Source organism: Nothobranchius furzeri, chromosome 17 (genome assembly GCF_043380555.1).
Source record: "Nothobranchius furzeri strain GRZ-AD chromosome 17, NfurGRZ-RIMD1, whole genome shotgun sequence".
Classification (NCBI taxonomy): Eukaryota; Metazoa; Chordata; class Actinopteri; order Cyprinodontiformes; family Nothobranchiidae; genus Nothobranchius; species Nothobranchius furzeri.
The window spans coordinates 46,267,156-46,287,660 of record NC_091757.1 but is presented as its reverse complement, the minus strand read 5'-3'; the positions used below and the strand labels follow the sequence as shown (position 1 = coordinate 46,287,660).

Genomic DNA, 20,505 nt, shown 5'->3' with positions numbered 1-20,505 from the left:
TTGTGTCAGACAAACAGAACTAGCTCAGTTCTACTCATGTCAATGTTATAACATGGTAGCAGGATAATTACACTCATTATTTACTGTCTTTCAGCCAGCAGCCACACATGTTTTACATGGTAAACATCGTTTTTCTTGCAGTGTTCAGAAAACAGTTTTCTTCTAAATGTTCCTCGCTTCATTCTCTGAACAGAGTTGGCCCGTGAGCTTCAGCTCAGCGTGGACGATATCAACAGGATCCGTGTTGAGAATCCAAACTCCCTTCTTGAGCAGAGTTCTGCACTCCTCAATCTGTGGGCCACTCGGGAAGGCAAAAGGGCCAAAAGTAGGAGAACACGATTAGAGTTTGATCTGTATTTCATCTGTTGGTAACACTTTACAATAAAGAACACAAAATTGTGCATCGTTACTAGGGAACAACTTGGGAGGCAGTGAGTAATGAACCAGGGACTAACAGGTAGTTAACCAGTACTTACTGGTGAAAACACCCACCAATCTCATTCAGGGAACTGTTATCTGAGGAATAAAAGAGGAACCAATCATTATTTACTCAGTACTTAACCATTACCTACTACATTTGTGTCCCCTAAAGTAAAGTGAAACCTCCTCTCAAGTACTTACTGAAGTATTAATCATTACTTACTCAGTACTCAACCATTACCTACTACATCTGTGTCCCCTAAAGTAAAGTGAAACCTCCTCTCAAGTACTTACTGAAGTATTAATCAGTACTTACTCAGTACTCAAACATTACCTACTACATTTGTGTCCCCTAAAGTAAAGTGAAGCCTCCTCTCAAGTACCTTCCGAAGAACTAATCATTACTTACTCGGTACTTCAAGTACTTATTAAGTAAATAATAAGAAAGTAATGATAACTAACCATTAGTCCTTGAACTAAACTAGTAGGTAATTTTACCAGTAAGTACTGGTTAACTACCTATTAGTCCCTGGTCCATGACTCATTACCTCCTAAGTCATTACCTAATAAAGAGGCACAATTTAGTGTCTTTTACTGTAAAGTGTTACCTGCCTGTTTTGGCTGCTTGAGTCCCCTTCCTGTGCTTTCTCTGCAGTGGAGAGCTTATACGTGGCCCTGAAGAATATTGACCGTTTGGACATCATCAGCATGTTGGAAGGTCAACCGCCTCAGCCACTGAGACAGAGTTCCTGTGATCTCAGCAAGCGTCGACACAACAACAGAGACCACCTCTCCCCTGGTATAACCAATGGTAAGATCTCCCTACATTTCACAGTGCAGCCCATTCCCACTGTCCTCACCAACTTGATCCAAAGCTACTTGTCCAAAAAACATGCAGTGGTGCTAAAGATTTGTGAGTCTTGTGAACTCAGCTTAAGGTGCTCTCTCCTAGAAGTAACCAGAGTTTAAAGCTGGGGCACAAAGTTTAAATTTTTAAAGAGCAAGTCACCCTCCTACCAGAGTCTTACTCCACCCACACTTTTTGTTTGAAAAATGTGTCGAATGCCAGTGATTGGCAGCGTATGTACAACGAGAATGTACCCCAGTTCTCAGCCTGCATTAAAAGGTGACGCAGACACTTCAGTAAGCTTAGCACACCAACCTAGCTTGAATGCGAACGCAACCCTCATTTAAACTCAGTCTGTAAACTTCATGCTAAATGTGGAAAAGGAGGGAGGGGAATGAAAAGGGCTCAATCTCGTGTACTGCAGCTAAGTGATTAGCATAGCGTTCAACTCTGCCCTACATCAGACTATTATGTTAGCCTGTTGTAAGGTTAGCGGGGGGGTGCTAGCATCACGAGTGTTGGATTACGACCATTTTAAATGTTTCTTTGCTTGAAAATGGCATATTTGATTAAAACGAGTTATTAGCAGCTAAGGTGAATGCTGAGAAGATAATTTCACAGTTGGAATCAAGTGTGTCTGAGCAGGAACATATTGAAAACATTACTTTTTCCGTTAGCGCTACATAGATGTATGTGCGTATATTATGTGAGGCAGAGTTTTCCACTCCTTCCAGAAGGGGAGGGGATTAGGAGAGCAAAAGCTGTTCAGATTTCAAATCTTCTTCTTCTTCTTCTCCTTGATGACATCATGCTACGACCACAGCCTTAAATAATTTGACGAAGACGTCCTTAAGCAAAACCTTTGTTTTAAAAAAAAATTCATTCTAGTTACACTGCTGATCAGCTCTGAGAATCTTGTAGGAAAAGGTGAAGTTGTTGTCTTTGTGTAGAAATAATAAACTCTGGGATGTTTATGGATCTTTTACAATAATGTTCAGAGTTCTGGTGGATTAGTAAAGGTCACAAGGGCTTTTTGGTTTTATAGAAGACTCTAGATTAATCTATCTCCTACCTGATTACCACTGATCACAAACATATATTTTACATAGCAGTTTTCATAAATAGCTACAAAACTGTCATGAAAATCTCATGATGTTAACATGTTTCTACACAAACCGTAAATCTGAACACATTCACAAATCTTAAAGCACCATTGCACTTTCTCTCTTCTCTAAAAAAAACCCAAAGACAAATGTTTGTTTTTCTATAAATGACCTCTGGTTTTGTTTTTCATCTCCCATTTTTGGGGCAAGCTGCCACAAACGTTGAAATTTTGCAGGATTTTTCCTCAGCTCATGCGTCGGGACTCAGGACACTCCTACTGTACCTCCACCATCTATTTACCACCGAGACGTCTGCAGGAGAAAGTTTAAAGAATGCACAATAAATGTAGATGAATTCATTCGGTGGACAAATAATCTGGTTATTTCACCATGTTTGTGGTAAATAAACTGCTGATCTTTTACAAGCAGCATAACTGTGTTTTAACGTTTGCTAGATTTTACTGAAATAAGCAAACATCTTATAGTACTATAGATAAAAATGTGACATTTAAATAGGTTTTTAGATAGTTTGCTTAGCTAATAAACAAATTCTCTTTAGTAAAAGATCGACACCCATAGATTGCTAGTAAAGTCTCATCTCTTACATTGTCCCCTGGCTCTCTTGCCTCTAGGTTTGTCGTGAACATGCATAATTTAAAATTTTATTTACATTTTCACCTCTAGATTGGTGCGAGTTGCTCTTCTTCCTCAGCCAGCTCCGTCCGTTTATCCAGTGCAGATGACGAGGCAGTCTTAAACGTTTCAAACAAGCAAAGAAATTTTACAACCAGACAAAGATAGCAACAGCAAATTAAAAAAATGCAGTTTTTAAATGAGTATTAATGCTTATAATGGAAAATATTATTCAACCCAACCCCCATCTCTTTAGTGATTGTTGACACATGACCTCTGATCTAACATAAACCAACTGATGCCTTTAAGCCAGATTTGTACTCTTGTACTTGACTGTGTAGGTGCAGAGACACACAACTCCAGGGATGCAAGGGTTCTGCGGAAGGCCCTCGAGGGGTTACAGAGATATGACCCAGTTTTTAACTGTCCGTAGAAACTGACGGAGACTACAAGCCTGTGACTGGTCATGACACGACTTCCTGTAAATTTGCCAACAGCACTTTCATTTTCCCCTAAAAAAAATCTATTATATTTAGTGGCAAATACTGAGCAAATTGAAGAACGCCTCACTGGAAAAGTCCAACTGTAACAATATTTATACACCCACGACTGAAGGAATACAAAGATATGCAGCAAACTTTTTATTTGTGGAGGGAAATTTCAGAAAAATGTGGGTTTGGATGTGGTGACTGCAAGAAAAGAGGGAGTATGAGGGACGTATTTGTCCTGATGAGGATTTGCCTTGCAACACTTCTCAGGCGATGGAAAACTCTGAAAGGAGAACAACTTCGTCAATGCGTGTGTGCAACTCCGCACTCGAGCTGACGGAAACGTAAAAGTCAGGCTTTAGATGTAGTCCTGGGTTCGTCATTGAACGAGGCGTGATATGTTGCTTTTTGAGGTCTTTTAGCCTAGCTCATGTTGTTATACAGAGTCCATTAAAGTCTTAATTTTACACATCTGGCAAAAAAAGGAGGTCTGGCGGTTAGGGTTGGTGAAAAATGTTATCTAAATATTTTGCTCAAAGCATCAAATAATACTGAAAATTTTAAAAGAAAATAAGTCAAAATTGATTTAATATTCATCTAAGAAATAAAATGCAACAGTCACAAACCTTAAAATACAGACTCCGATTTTCTCAGATTTTCCACACCTTTGTGGATTTTTGTTTTATTCTTGGTTTAATTACTAGGGATGCACCGATACCACTTATTTCCAAACCGATACGATACCGATACTTGGATTTGAGTACTCGCTGATACCGATTACCGATACCGATACTTCTGTCACACAAAAAATGCAATGAATTGGAATGCAGGTTTTATTTTCCTCTCTGCTTTCAATAGGAAAAGGCTGTGGGGTAGATAAAAAAATTATATATTAATAGAAATTATCACAAAACTAAAATATTAGGTGAACAGAAATGACAAGCTGCAGTGAAGCCACATTCAGGCAACTGCAATGGTATCGGTTAACTTACTCATACTGTATCGGTATCGGTGCATGCCTAGTAATTACTAATTTGATGCCTTTGCGAAGAAAATCTCTTTTTACCAATCAAGCTAAATCTTAACTTAGAGACAAGATGCATTTAAAAACAACTGCAATTCTGATATCTATAAAAGCCCAATAGTGAGTTTGTAACAAACAGAAACACTTTAGGTAACCCTAAATACACACAGGCTGCTGGATTTTTAAACTATTTTCAGGAAAGTTCAAATGTTATTCAAGCTTTGCAACAAAATAGACAGGAAGGATTTTTTTTATAGGAAGGGTAGCTTTAGTTTTACCAGAGGGCATCTGAACTCTTTCTGCCTGTGGTTGCATGTCCTGTAGTTTGAGTCTCCTAAAGGTTAATGTCGGTGCACTGAATGTCCTTTTTGGAGCCGTGTTTGTGAATCTGTCCCTCTCTGTGTTTCTCTGGACATGTCATCTGCAGCCTAGCAGCCCTTCTCTTCCTCCTTCTCACTCCTCTCCGAACTCTGACCTCATGCCGATCTCATGCTGACCTCTGACCCACATCTTAAGCTTTTCTTTTGTTTGTTTTCTGCGACTGGTGCATTTACCCCCCCCCCCCCCCCCACCTTTGTTTTTACTCCTGTAAACCCCACCTTTTTTTGGTGTCCACTCTGTGACAGAAATCCCTCACACCGACTGTTTCCAGCACCCACCGGGAGGGGGGAGGTGACCCTCACTTTTTCCCTCTCTCTTTCTGACATCGTTTCTATCTGTGTTCGTCATCTATCTTCCTTTCTTTCTTCCTGATCTCTCCGTTCCCTTTTTTCCCATCCCTGTTTTCCCTTCCCTCCTGCATGTGCACCAGACGTCCATTGCTCATGTTCCTGTGCGTTTGCATGGAGGCACTGGGATGATAGGCAGCAGTAGAACTTGCTTGTTGGATGTTTCAAACGCAGCATTGAAGATGCATCACTGCATGGCATGCACACAGAGAATGACTCTGTTACTCCTCAGTCGGGGGTTAAAAAAGGCCACAGACCCTTTTTTTCTGTTAACTGTTGACTTGTGTATGAATGTCATGGTTGTTTTGTGTGTCCCTAATTTTATCTAAACTGTCCGCATCTCTTTGGATGTGATTTAATGTTGATGGTCGACCTCTTCCTCCTCCTATTGTAAACATGTTTATTGTTTAATGCTGTTGCATTGATCTGTGTGAGTGTATCAGCGTGAGTGTCTATGTGTGTTTTGTTTAGTAAAATATAAGTGTTGGCACATATGTACCCATGTGTGTGCAGGCAAAAAGACGTCCTATCTTCTACGTGTGTGTTTTATGCGAGCTTCTCTGCTTTTTCATCTTTAGTCAGGAGGTCGCGCAATGAAATCTGTCACATCTCACACCTCCCTTTATTTCTGTCTCATCTAAATAATTTTCTCTCTCTCTCTCTCTCCAATGATAGAAAACTGTTTTTGTCATTGCTCTTCACAATAAAGTTTCATTCAACATGAACATTTAGACATGAAGCTGTAATTTTGTAAATAAATATGGTTAAAAAATCTTTTTTGTTTAGTTTTGAAAAGCTAAATGTAAAAAGACGTAGCGGTAATTTAGTTAGTCTTACTTCACAATCAGGACCTCATAAAAGTTAAGCTAGAGGTAAAGATATTCATCAGCGTTGATCATAAAGATGAATGCAGCTGATTTTCTTTTGCAGAATCAATCTTCAATAGACAACATAAATATGCATGAGGTGTCTTTTGATTGACTTTAGCTGAGAGGGTGAAAGAGAAAGTAGGACAAGAGGTCTTTTTACTGCTTGGTGTCTCAAATATCCCCAGCGCTCTCAGCAGGAGTCTTGAGCCAGCTATGAGTCACGTTACAGCCTGTGCTGCGGACGGTAACCTCATCGGTATACAGTCTGCCTGATGAGCTCCGGACTTACTGCACAAGTCCCAGTTTCAGTGTCTTATTGTATTATTGGTAAGGTAAAGGACACTGCTAATAGCATTTAAATGTACTTTTCTGTATCCAATTGCAATTTGAATGAATTATTTTTATTTCAGTGCCAACAACTGAATCCAGTTGATTTATGTATCCGAAACGACGCAGGCAGAAGCAGAGCTTAAAATGTTCACCGTCCCCTTTTACCTTAGAAAATCACCATAACACCAAAAATCACAGATTCTAAATTAGTCAGTAAACCTCTCCACACCACAAAACAAAAAATTGCAACACACAATCCAAGAGTAATTTTCCCAACTTTAACAAAAAATTATATTTTCTTCATAAAGTCTCTTAAAACCGACCGTACCTTTCTGGACAATTGTTCTAGATGTTTACGCCTTTAACATATACACAGTCATTCTTTTTACCATGGTGCGAAATGTTGTAAAATCAATATACTCCTGTTGCTGTGGAAACAAGGAGAGCAAAAATGATTGGCGAGACTGTTCAGTCATCCCTGTAGGAGTGGCCTGAGTCCTTATCACACTGATTCTTTCTAAAAGTTTTACTTTCGGGCTAAAGCCATGTGGCTTCTTTAAGTATTATGTTATTGTGTTTACATGGTGCATCAAAAACCATACACTCCATTTCTGAGTTAAATCAAGCAGCTGTGTGAAGTGGGATGATGTGTGTGTGTGTGTGTGTGTGTGTGTGTGTGTGTGTGTGTGTGTGTGTGTGTGTGTGTGTGTGTGTGTGTGTGTGTGTGTGTGTGTGTGTGTGTATGTGTGTGTGTGTGTGTGTGTGTGTGTAAAATTGAGGAGAGAATGAACTTTGCCTGCATGCATGCTGTCCAGCCTGACAACGATAATAACCTGCCTGTTCCTGAGAGGGTTTGAACGCATGCATCACTGAATGTGAGTTTGTGTGTGTGTGTGTGTGTGTCAGAGTAAGTGTGTGTCCCTGCTGGACAGGTATCAGTAACCTGCAGGTAGCAGCCAGCAGAGCAGCATCAGTCATTGCTGGGTCTGGGTCCGAACCTAAGCCTCTCGGTCAGTCTGGCTGTGTCTGCTGCTGCTGCTGCTGCTCGCATCGCCAACACTGGCTGACTGAGCTTGAAGCCCCCCTCCTTCTAAAAGCTGTTCTTGTTCTCCGAGCTAGTTGCACTTTGATTCCAGATCCTATTGTTTCAGCCCCCACTCCCACTCTTTCCATCCCTTCTCCTCTCCCATTTGTCCCTTCAGCCTCCTCTACTTCTCCCCTAGTTGCCCAGATCCTGGGCAGGGGCACTTACCCCCCTCCCAGGGTACCGATGCTGTGGGGGTGAGGTAGGGAGCGAGGCGGGGGGCCGGGTGTCAGTGTGCCTCTCTCTGTCTCGCTTCAGGTTATGGGCTTGCGCAGGAAGAGCTACTCTCGCCGGCCTCCATGCAATACAGCCTACCCTCCCCGCTGGGTGCTGAGTCTTACTGGCAGGAAGTCTCCAGTCTGGACTGTGCACCTATTGCCACCACAGAAGAAGACACCCTCATGGAGATGTCTGATGTGCAGGTGTGGCCCTCAGGCAACAGCCCCTCATTAGTGCCTGTGGAGGATTCATCGCTGGAGTGCAGCAATGCTGATGACTCAGAGCGTCTGCTGGGACTGCCGTATGGAAGTCTGGGTCGGCCGGCCAGTCAGGCCAGCGCGGCCAGCGGAGGGGGTGGGGTGCTTAGTGGCTCCATTGAGTTGCCAGAAGACGATTCGGAGATGGGCGTCGACTCCCTCAGCACCACCACACCAGCCTCGCTTGGGGGCACCATCTCCGGGATGAATCTTAACGGGCTGAACAACGGTCAGGGGTCAGAGGCCAGCTCAGAGGCATCCGCATTCACAAGTACGACAGGTGGAGATGGAGCCGGAGGAGGAGGACGAGAAGGTGGAATGGGTTCAGAGGAAGGACTCTCTCTTTTTGCAGGACAGCAAAGGCTGTATGCCCGGCTGAGTGAGTCAGCTGGTCTGAGCTGTGTTGCTGATCATAATGGAGACAGGTTGGTTTGATCTTCTGTTTACATCCCAGTTTTTACAAAGTCACAATCAGAAATGATCCATTTTTTGTTGGATCTGTAGTTTGATAAAAATAAGGGAATTCTAAAAGTTGTTTTGTGATTGAAGTGTGATTAGAAGATGACCTCCTTATCTATCCATTAATCTCCCCTTCAGGTCAGGCAACGGTCAGAACGGAGGAGGTGGAAGCACTTTTCTCTCCTACCTGCAGGAGCAGACAGGTCCCGGATGGATCCCTGTCACCGACCCAACTCAAGCTTGGGTTGGGATCCAATCTAAGCCCAGACAGGCCATGGAGAATGTCGTTTCATCAGTACGGAATGCTGTAGATGCAGAGCAGACCCGCATGGCTCAGGAGGCCTTGCTTCAGCCGGTGAGGGACATGGGGCACTCTGAGATTTTACGAGGGCACTTCAGAGGGACCCAGCCTTTTGAGAAGGGTTTGGGATTTCCACACAGGGTACCAGAGCTGCGAGGCTGGGACGACATGCGCCTGAGGGGCCAGGTGAGCAGGTCGTCCTTACATCATGTGTCCTTACATCACCAACGTAGATTCCATTACAATAAACAGCAGACATAAATACAAATACTTTGATTACAACACATTAGATTTATTTACATTGTGTTTGTGTTTCTGTAAATCGTCATGAACTATTAATAATCTGTTGTAGATAGCTGTTGGAATATCCTCCGTTTGGCAAAATAGACTGATGATTTAATGGCTAGTCCAAGAGGGTCCAACACCAAAAGTATGACCATGCTAAAAAACTCAGATATCAAACAGTCTATAGCCATCAATCCATCTCTTCTGCCTATCCGGGGTCAGCAGCCTAAACAGAGAGGTCCAGACTTTCCTCGTCCCAGCCACTTGGACAAGCTTCTCCGCTGAACCCTGAGGCATTCCAAGGCATAGTCGCTCCAGCATGTCCTGGGTATTCCCCTAGGTGTTCTCCCAGTTGGATGTATATGGAAAACCTCACCAGAGAGGAGTCCTAACCAGATGTCCAAGCCACCTCAACTGGCTAAGGCCAGTCCCTGACCTATACAAGACATTCTTCCCTTTTCCAGCTGAAAATCACAGTCTAGAATTTGGAGGTCCTAATTCTCATTTATACCAGTTTATGAAATTGTTCTAGGATGGTGGTAAAACTGGTATCACTGTGATTTCTCCAAACTGAAGTTATCTGACCAGTTGCTTACAAAGATATTTGTTTCTGATGTTTAAACAGAAATGTGGCTGCAAGTTAGACTTACAGACTTCCAAACTGACCGGATTAATGACTTCTTTATCCCAGTCCTTTCAGAGCTATTCCCAGTGGTAGTAATTTTTCTTCTCCAATACAATCACTTCTAAGCCTTCCAGCTTATGCGACAGTCATTGGCCACCCATCCCGTTCAAATGCAAAACGGGTTAATTTTCCATTTTTATGAGTATGCTCATTAAACCCATCCTCAATGAGAGTCCCACATTTTCAGGCTGGTTTTGCAGATACAGTTTAGAGAAAATGTTAACACAATAAGTTACACCCTAAAGAACCAGATACCACACTAAAATCTGCTTTATATTCATCTCTGGAGCATTTCACAAAGCACATTCACAAGTACACACAGAGTGGTGAGCCCAAAATGGGCACAAACAGCATGTAGGGACAAATATAGATTCTTACTCTCCTGCTCATGTTGCATGACCCCCACCCCAACCTTCCCCACATGCTAACATTCAGAGATCCCACTGTAAAGGACACTCTCCACCAGGAAGGCTAATCTGGGGTGCTGAATTCAGGATCTTTGTGGGTTTATTATTGAATGACGCTAAATGGGCTTAAAGAGCTCCTTGTGGTTTCATTCACTGGCTTACTCTGGTGTCTGCATGGTGTATTTAGGGACACAACTTTATCTGGTTGAGTGTATTGTGAGAAAAGACAATTAGTTTGAAGTTTCAGTGTGAAAGGACGGTAACTGGTGTCTTACCACAGCACATAAAGCCAAACTGGAGAAGCTATTTAAAGCCCAAAGGTCACGCGGGCAGAAAGAGAGAGAGGTGTAAATAGAAGTCTTTTTTCCCCCCCTTGACATCTGTGACTTTGTCCCACTGATCAGACCGTCAGAAGGAGAAAGAAGAAACCCGGCGAGAAGGGCCCACTTCCCCAGCTGAAGGAGGACAGATACGGACTGAAAGACATGGCACCAGTTTGACTGAAACAGTGGCGAAGGGCAGAGGGCTGCAGCTGTTAGCTTGTTTCACAGCTCAGAGGACTTTGTGGGAGACAGGAGCTACCGAGGGCTGGCTGAGGCTGCATTCTTGTGCAGTTTGGTGCATTTGTGTAGATTTGCTGCGGACTAATTGGGTTGATGTGGGCCCTGGTGACTGAGCTCCTCTTCAGCTTTGTGCTGCTGGCCTTTCTGGTGATCAGCTGTCAGAATGTCCTCCACATAGCCAGTGGCTCAGTGCGGTCTGTGCTCATTTACATTCACGCTCAGCTGGACCATGAGCTCGGTGAGGTGGAGGGAGTAGCCGATGAAGAGGAGAACATGACTACCAGGGTGGTCCGCCGCAGAGTCATCCTAAAGGTACAAAATATGAGGCAGAGGCGAGGGAAGCAAAAGTTCGGAAAAAGTATTTGCCCGTGTGAAAGCTGGGATAGAGGGAAATGCTTTTTTAAAGTTTTATTGTTGCGAATTAAAAATGGAAGCCTTGTGTTTGTGGAAGGTTTGATGAGTCTTATTGCATCTGAAAGAGACATTTGCCAACATGTTGTAACTCATGTTGTAATAATAGTTTACCCTGTGTCGGTAAAGTTCGTGTTGTTGCCAAATTTATGATTTATTTTTGCAAATGAAAACACTTTATCTTCACATCAACAAGTCTAAGTCGCAGTTTTTAATGAAAAACTCCAATGTACGTCTCCAGCTGCATTAGTTTCTCTTAGCTTATGAATAATGTGCAGAATATAGATTATTTAGAGCTTTAACTACATAATCATTAACCTCATGATCTGTAATTATAAAGGGAAAAATGTTATTATTCAGCATTGTGGATCCCTACTGCCCCCCCACCCAAAGAAAAATCCTTTGACCCTTGAACTGTCTGTTGTTCATCGGATTGATTTTTGTAGAGACATAATTCTGGTGCATGGCAGTGAAAACAGCAACAGCTGTGTTTTCCATGCAGCCACAACACTGTCATCATGTGAATCTATAAACAGAATATTATTATTTTTGTTAAAGACTAAATTCACTGAGAAACTATTTTTTACTTGATATGTTTGAAATGGCATTGGTCACTCTGAGTTTAAAATGTAAAATGTAAAAAAAAGTCTTCCACTCCTATTTCCTGCATTACTCGCTGATAGGAAATAGATGGGAGAATGCTTGAATTAAAAAACCCACTAAAATCTATGTCACATTCAAAATTAGCATTCATGGACTCACCCATTCCGCATCTGCAGTGATGCGGGCGTTGTACCGGTCTGTCGTGGTGAAGAGAGAGCTGAGTCAGAAGGCGAAGCTCTCGATTTACCGGTCGATCTATGTTCCTACCCTCACCTATGGTCATGAGCTTTGGGTAGTGACCGAAAGAACGAGATCATAGATACAAGCGGCCGAAATGAGTTTTCTCCGAAGAGTGGCTGGGCTCTCCCTTAGAGATAGGGTGAGAAGCTCGGTCATCCGGGAGGGGCTCGGAGTAGACCCGCTGCTCTTCCACATCGAGAGGAGCCAGTTAAGGTGGCTCGGGCATCTGGTCAGGATGCCTCCTGGACGCCTCCCTGGTGAGGTTTTCCGGGCACGTCCAACTGGGAGGAGACCTAAAGGTAGACCCAGGACACGGTGGAGGGACTATGTCTCTCACCTGGCCAGGGAATGCCTTGGGATTCCCCCGGAGGAGCTGGCCCAAGTGGCTGGGGAGAGGGAAGTCTGGCCCTCTCGCCTTAGGCTACTGTCCCCGCGACCTGAGTCCGGATAAGCGGATGAAAATGGATGGATGGATGGATGGATGGATGGATGGATGGATGGATGGATGGGACTCACCCATCATGGCTTGCGACGGGGAAGGCTGTTGTTGGTTTTGAGTCCAGGAGAGAGCAGAGCACACCCTTCACACTTTGGTTCAGGTACTGATGCTTAGCTGGCACAACCATTCCTGGACCCAGGAGAAGGTCCCTTTCTTACTGGGGTAACGATAAGCAGGCAACCCCACCCAACACATGGCAAAGTGACCCACTACCCCAGAGTCCAACTAGATGGCTAGCTCCCACTCCTAGCCTCCAGCCCTGGGCAGCAAACTAAGAACAGCAGTGTGAGAAGACCTCTAGTGTCTTTCTGCCTGCATGAATATGGTGTTGATTTGTGTTATTATAGGGTTCATTTTAAACTGGTGGGGGGATGGGGCAGTGCAGAAATCTCTGGTCTACACCAGCTGGTGTCAGCACACAACCCCAACTCCCCTTAAAACCCTCAGTGTCTAGATACAGCCTAAAGATGTGGCCTCCGGTGCCAAGCTGAGTGAAAAGATCTCCCACCTCCAGGTGCCATTGAGTGTGCTCACCCCCAAGGCCTTAAGAGTGCATTTGCGAGGAATGCCGTTGGTGGAAGTGTTCATGTTGCAAAATAAAATTGGGGTGTAGGACTGCAGAGATGGGAACCATTTCTGCACCCCTAAACTTATCCACACCCCAAGGCCCTATGTGAGTGTATGTGTGGTGATGGGATGGAGCGGTAGAAGGAAATGTCTGAGGATAGGGAGGAAAGATTTGGTTACATAAGCCCTACCAGGGAGTCAGCTACCCTGCTGGCCCCAATAGACATCCCCCGTTCCCAGAAACCCACCCAGAACAGGGTGGCAAGCAAAGTTTGAAGAAAACATTAATTACTTGAGTTAAAATCGAAATTTCTGACTCAGTCTATGTCTGCATGTCCAATTCATTTGCTACATCTCCACTTTAGACTATTTTTGTATATGTGTCCATGGAAAACAAGAACATTTGTTCCAAACGTTTGAGACATGGCGTGTGTTGAAAATGAGGAATTCATCCCTGTATATTCCACCCCTTGTTTGTACTCCGCTTCTGTTTGCTAAGAAAACTTTGCAAAAGTGACGTCAGCTGATAAAACATCCAATGCATGAACCAGGAAAGGAAAAGTTTTGAGAGAGAAGTTGTTACATTTACTTTATTATCTACAGGGCGATGAAGCTGAAGATCTCCCCGGAGAGCAAGTAAGCGAGGAACAGTTCACGGATGAACATGGAAACATTGTCACAAAAAAGGTCTGTGTCTTCTAGAATTGATCTATATTTCAGATGTTTGGCTTTACTCATTGTTCCACCCCACACCATGATTATTACACTAAGAATAATCGTTTTAACCAAAGTTCTTCATCAAAAAATGACCATTATGCATTTATCTTCAAATCACATCAACATCTCTCCATCTTTTTCTTGGCTTGCCCACCTCTTTGTTTTTCCTTACGTCTTTTTGTGTGTCCGTGTAAATGTGTGATAGATTGTGCGGAAGGTTGTGCGCAGAGGGAAGGGTTCGGGAGAGGAAGGGGTTCTGGAGATGAGCATGGAGGGCTCTCTGCAGGATGTCAACGATCTGGAGGGCAATGCTGAGCAGTATTTGAGCTACGCCATCCTGGGCCACGATAGCAGCAAGGTGGGCCTCTGATCTGCAGGGGAGTGCCGCATGTGTCACCAGTTTAGCTAACGTTGATATTAATTTATTTATATCAGATGAGGCAGCTGAAATCTATCTAAAGTGTTGCTTGAATAAATAAAATCAGCTAGAATAAATTATTAGGGGTCTGAAAAAGAATTTTATGGCAGTCAGTGAAATTTTTATAGTTTAACCAATAAGTCTGATGACTTTAAAACATGTCTTTAATGAAATGCTGAATGTTTGATGGACTTGTGGTAAATTTTACCATATGCCATTCATATTTTTATTTTTTTGCATGTAAGAGGATTAAATTCATCATTTGGTTCTCTGAGAAATTTGGTTTAGATGCATTACTTCATCAACACATTGGTGGTTTTATTATCTTTGTCTAATCCTAATTATTTTAGCTATTCTTTCACCTAACGCGGATGTTTCATTTAAGGGATTGGATTTTTCTGAAGTGATTGATGCAGTACAGGGATCACAGTTTGGGGAATCAGGAGAAAGTGTTGTGGGAACGTCGCTAAGCAGTCATTGTGAGATATTGTTTCAGTTTCACCTTCCTGGTCACTATCCCATGAATAATTTTTATACAGAGCCTAAATCACGCCTGTCTACTTCCAGACCATGGGTGCCTGGAACAATGACAAAAATGAATGCAAGTCAATGGGGCTAAAAACTAGCCTGGCCTGCTAGACTCTTCCTCTGTTTAATTCTGCACAGAGAAAGGGTCTGGAAACTCTCCTATTCAAATAACCCCACCCCCTGAGAATTCTAACTGAGCCAATCAGCGCTGAGTAGTGTACGTCACACACCATAACGCCGAGTTTGTCATAAACATGGCGACTGAACTGGAGTTCGCTGCAGCTCTTTCCTTTGTTCTAAATGACTTGGATACGTCTTTAAAACAACAAGTAGAAGCGCTAAAAGCCTTTCTTGTAAAAGAAGATGTTTGCGCTGTTGCCAGTCGCCATTTTTGACTACAGCTAAAAAACTACAACGTCTTGGACGTCACTCACAGCGACGCTCAGTTTCTCATAAACAATGAAGTCAGCGGCGGAGTTCGCTGCAGCTCTTTCCTCTGTTCTAAATGACTTGAATGTCTTTAAAACCACAAGTAGAAGCGCTAAAAGCCTTTCTTCTAAAAAATAAAAGATATTTGCACCATTGCCAAACGCCTTTTTTTTTTTACTACAGCCAAAAAACTACAGCGTCACGTTGTACAGTCTGCATTTCCGTATTTTTTCTGATTGGTTATTTTTGAGCTGCCAAGTCTCGCCCCTCGTGTGCCTCTCTGCCTGTGAGTTACCAGACTCTTTCTCTGTGCAGAATTAGAGGACGAGTCTGGCAGGCCAGGCTAGCAAACAACACAATTTTCTAATCTCGTTTGTTATGTGCCATGGATTTCATATGATGTCCGTGGATTTTTAAGATACATTCTGATGCCAAGAAAGCGCTTATTTTCTAACGAGGTCATAAGTTATTTTAGGTTATGTGTGAAAATACATCCAGGACTACAAATGCACATCAAAAAATTGATGTCAGTGATCCAGACACGGAGAAAAACAGATGTTAGATTTTTTTAATGCTAACTTGTGCTAACACTGATCAGCTGACTCCACCAGCCAATCATTCTTGTTTTCTGAAGTCTGGCTTATGCAGATACCTTACATTAGATTTGATTTGCATCCAAATGAAATTGAATTAAAACTACTGTCTAATGCAAAGTAAAAAAAAGAAATGCATAATAGAGCATTGTTCAAACTGTTGGTAGAATTTAGGGTTTCTGCTGTTTTAAACGGTGTAAAATGTCTATTAAAGGTGCAATATGTAAGAATATAGTGAGAATTTTACAATGAGAAAATCCCAAAAGAGTCTAACATTTCAGTCATTTTGAAAGGAAGGTTAAACTGAGACTTATTTCATATCCAGCTGGCTGTGGGGATTGTGAGTTTTTCTCCTTTCAAAACAAAGAAAGGAGGGGTGTTTGTTTACCATCAGTGAGTGTGGGGTTGCCATGTCTCCTGCAAGCTAATACTGCAACAACAACAATTGCAGTCTGACAACGGCTCACAAAAAGCTCCAAAGTTGATTAAAGTGGTTGCAGTGACCAAATTTCACCACAGGATGGAAATTTTACTTTATTTCTACATATTGCATCTTTAAATATATCCTGCTGTTAGTTAGTCTGACTGTTTCGTTTAAAAAACACTTCCTGGTTCTTCAAACTGAGATCACTTTAACAGATTTCTACTCCAGGTAACATTCTGATTACTCTTGAGGATTCTGCACAACTCCACTTCATAAAAAAAAACTTCAGTGACTGAATGAAATAATTTTTTTCCCTCTTGCGTTTACCCCTTTAATGAGCACGATGAGTGATTTTTTTTTGTCTTCTTGCCTCTGAATCAAACATTTACAGTCATTAAAATGAGTAAAAGTCAGGAAGTTCTCACTGCTTCTGTCTGTAGAAACACAACATTCTGGTATTTGAAATGTCTTTAAACAGAAGTCCAGACATTCATTTAAACATTTTTAGGCATGTTAACTTTAAACCACAAACAATGTCTTATCTGTGTTCCAACTTCCATCAGTCCTATCTTTGCTCATCTGTTTACATATAATTTCTATTTTATTCTCTACCTTCCCTTTTACCATTTGTTTTTCAAGTCTGTTGTTTTCTTCTGTTGAAACATTTCCATATTTTGTTCTCATCTCTTTCTGCATCTGTTTCTTTTTACTAATATTCTCTCAACCTCTTGCTCCTTTTATCACTCTCTATTTCTGCTATAACCCCCCCTGTCGTCTCCACACGATTAGCCCGACTCTATGGATGTGAAGAAAGGTGCTCAGATAGTGAAATGTGCCAGTCTGCGGAGAGTTAAGCAGTGAGGCAGACTGAGTGCCGCAGGTATGGGACCGACCCACAGCGCCTCGTCTGACCCATTTAATCCAGTCTCTCTCTGTGGATTAAATGATCCTAAATCTACATTTAATTCAATACTAATTAAATGTAACCTGATGCTGTACAGCAAAATGACACCAAGATAGTACATAACATTTTAAAAAAATCATCTTGAGATCCTAAAATCTCAAAATAAATGAACTATTAACTTCTGACAAATATTTTCAAGCATCACTAACATTAACTCGAGATGCTTGGACACTTTAGATTACTTTCTGATTTATGCTGAGGTCATTTTCCTTTTGCCTCTTGAGTTTTTTATGTATTACATTTGTGGCTGCTTTTAAAAAGTGCTTTGCCAATTTCACTTCAGAACATGGAGTTATATTTGTGATTAGAACAAGCTAACATAAATACTATGAATATGTGTGATAATAATATTACTTTAACAGTTTTGTTTTGTTTCAAATGTCAAATCGTAAATGAGCCATGAATATAACTCCAAACACTTTGAACTGCAAAGGGATCCTTACGGTTACCGTGACACGTTTCGGGTCACCTGTCTTTCCTCATGCATATAGTGACAAGCTTTAAAAAGTTTGACACAGCGTGCTGTCAGCAAAACCAAGACAGATGTTGTCAGAGTCAAAGCAGTCAAGGACGAAGCTGGTGTGTGGAGAATTTGGGCTTTTGCAGTGTGTGTGTGTGTGTGTGTGTGTGTGTGTGTGTGTGCGCGCACACTGATATGAAAGTGTGTTTGATTTGTTCTCCCTAAAATAAAGCCTGCGACATTCCTGAGATTACTGATACATTAGGTCTTGCTGCTTCTGCATGATAAACTGCTTTTGCTGATTGTGTTTGGTTCAAATGCTCCAGAAAAAATTATCCTGTGTGGGAAAGAACTTGGGTCTATTTTAAACATGCTATTCTTCAATATTTGTATCAAATGCACAAAAGGTTCTTCAAGCTACAATGGCTAATCTGCTAAACAAGCTAGCTTCAAGTTGTAGGCGACAGGAAAAAACATCTTTTAATGTTTTTTCTGATTACAAGCAGGCACTCTGAGTTTATCATGCAGTCTGAACATGAAAATAGTCTCCTACATCTGTCTCTTGCATTAGCTTCTGATAGAAAATAGATGATGAAACGCTAGGATTTGAAATCCTCACAGATCAACGTCACACTGAATTACCATTCAAGAACTCACCCACCTTGACTCACGACGGGGAAGGTTGTTGTTTTAAAGTCAGGGAATCAGCAGCGGACGTCTCAGTTAGTTTAAGCTAACCAAATTAGTTTTCTGCTGCTGAATGATTTTAAGACCAAGTTTATTGGCCCGTCTTCCTCCGCTCCTGATTTTTCTGCTCTTCCTTTTAAAATTAGTCAAACAATTGTTAATCTTGGAATTAAAAATGATGTGGCTCTAAAAATGGACCCTCACGTTAATCACATGGTTAAATCATGTTTTTATCAGCTGAGACGTCTTTCCAAACTAAAACCCATTCTGAATCGGCGTCACCTCGAGACAACCATTCACGCCTTCATCACCTCAAGGTTGGATTACTCCAATGCAATTCTGTTTGGCATTTCAAAAGCCGCATTATCTCTCCTTCAGCTGATACAAAATGTGACAGCAAGATTTCTGATCAATACTGGCCGTCGGCAGCACATCACTCCAACTTGAGCAAGACTTCACTGGCTTCCTGTGCACTACTGTATACATTTTTAAATGTTACTGTTTGTTTTTAAGGCCTTTATGGCTTAGCACCATCTCACATATCCGAGTTACTCACTCCTTATGTGCCGGGCAGGACTCTCCGTTCAGGTGACCTACACCTACTACAGATTCCCCGTCTACTCTGCAAAACCCGTGGTGAACGAGCTTTTTCTGTCTGCGCTCCGAAACTCTGGATTGATCTCCTGCTGAATATCAGACTCTCCTCCTCCATTGGGGTTTTTAAGTCTCACTTAAAGACTTACTTTTATTCCCTTGCTTTTACTGCCTAGCTATTTTATCGATTGTTTACTTACATTGTTCTTTTACCAATTTTATTGAATTCTCTTGTTTGGTTCTTTGTGCTATGCTCTAGCTGTTTTATTCTTTTATATTATTCGTTTAACCTTATATGTTTTTACCCCTGTACAGCACTTTGGTCAGCTCACATGATGTTTTTAAATGTGCTTTATCAAATAAATGGAATGGAATGGAATGGAACCATTAGCATTAGCAACACCACAACACGGCAGAAGCTCCTCCAGGCTATAAACATCCATGTTGCAAGTCAGTGGTGGAGTTGCATTGCTGTTAACCAATCTGGGGTGAGATGTCCAGATTTAATAAAATAAGACTTTGAAACCTGCCGTCTGAAGCTCAGCTGTGATGTGGGCAACCTTGAGGTCAGAGAAATGGTGCACCAGTATATTTTTCCCTCAGGAATGACGCATAAGGCATTAATTCCTACTAGAAACCACTGCAAATGCATCATTTTACAAGTGAACCACTCCTTTAAAACATTGTTTTGTTTTTTTAATGACTCTTAACAACATTCTAACACAGTCGAGCTATAAATATATGGTGGAGATTAAAGAAAAACATAAAAGAATTTATTGAAGAGGTTCTCTCGCATTTGTCTTAACACATCAGCCACCAACATGGCTCAGACCAAAACCATTGATTGGATCCTAACCCACCCACTTCCACATTTACCTGGGTCCTCCACTCACCTATCTTGCCTCACAATGAGGTAGGCTGTTGTTGATTTAGACAGCAGAGAATGTCTCAGCTAGTAGAAGCTAACCGTTAGCATTAGCAACTCCGCCACACAGCAGAACTCCTTTAGGTTTGTGCTGTTTGTGGAGATTAAACATCCACTTTGCAGAGCAAACAGTCAGTGGTAAAGCCATGTTGCTGTTAGCCAATCAGAGGTGAGATGTCCAAATATCAGGAGACATGACTACAAATCCTGTCGTGTTCTGTCACGCTCTTTTCCAGCTGACTTCTTTGTCCTCAAACAGGCACACTGGAGCTTTTTTTCCCCTCTGATTGCAATTTACAGGGCATTCTTTCTTACTAGGGACCACTGCAAATGTACTAAACATGAGTAAAGTTGACTTTTAAGCGCTCGTGCATTTTCCAACTGAACACCACTGTGAGAGAAGGAGAAAGAGCCTGCTGCTACTACTTCTACTTTAGGACAAACTACCAGAGTCCCAAAATGTAAAACACCAATTAAATTCTGGTGACAAGACTTATTCCCTTAGCAGGGATGATAGCCAATGGGAGGAGTGACTGCTCCGTGACCGTGTTAGTGTTAGCTTGTTTTGCAGGTTTGCCATTGCAGCTTCAATTGCGTGGATTTGTTCAAGCGTGCATGCTACCTGTTCTGTACTTAAACACACGTTAACTCTACATCAGGACGCTTTCTCTCTCTGCAGAGCTCTCCGCAGGATTCAACCCCTTCACCAAAACAATCCTACATGGACACATGACCAGCAGCAGC

At 42.1% G+C, this 20,505-nt stretch overlaps 1 protein-coding gene across 2 annotated transcripts in view; it reads left to right on the top strand.

The window, feature by feature from the left end:
• The window catches only part of ank1a (ankyrin 1, erythrocytic a), a 101,860-nt gene extending 81,355 nt beyond the window's left edge, over nt 1-20,505 (top strand). The window contains exons 38-45 of one of the 2 annotated variants that reach the window (XM_015972996.3): nt 194-325; nt 1,076-1,231; nt 7,785-8,427; nt 8,600-8,948; nt 13,626-13,709; nt 13,945-14,097; nt 16,921-17,011; nt 20,441-20,505. In XM_015972996.3, coding sequence (XP_015828482.3) covers nt 194-325; nt 1,076-1,231; nt 7,785-8,427; nt 8,600-8,948; nt 13,626-13,709; nt 13,945-14,097; nt 16,921-16,992 — 1,589 coding nt within the window. In that variant the 3' untranslated portion in view covers nt 16,993-17,011; nt 20,441-20,505. Of the gene's footprint in view, nt 1-193; nt 326-1,075; nt 1,232-7,784; nt 8,428-8,599; nt 8,949-10,562; nt 11,015-13,625; nt 13,710-13,944; nt 14,098-16,920; nt 17,012-20,440 lie in introns of those variants that run through there. The other variant, XM_015973008.3, reaches the window with a different exon arrangement.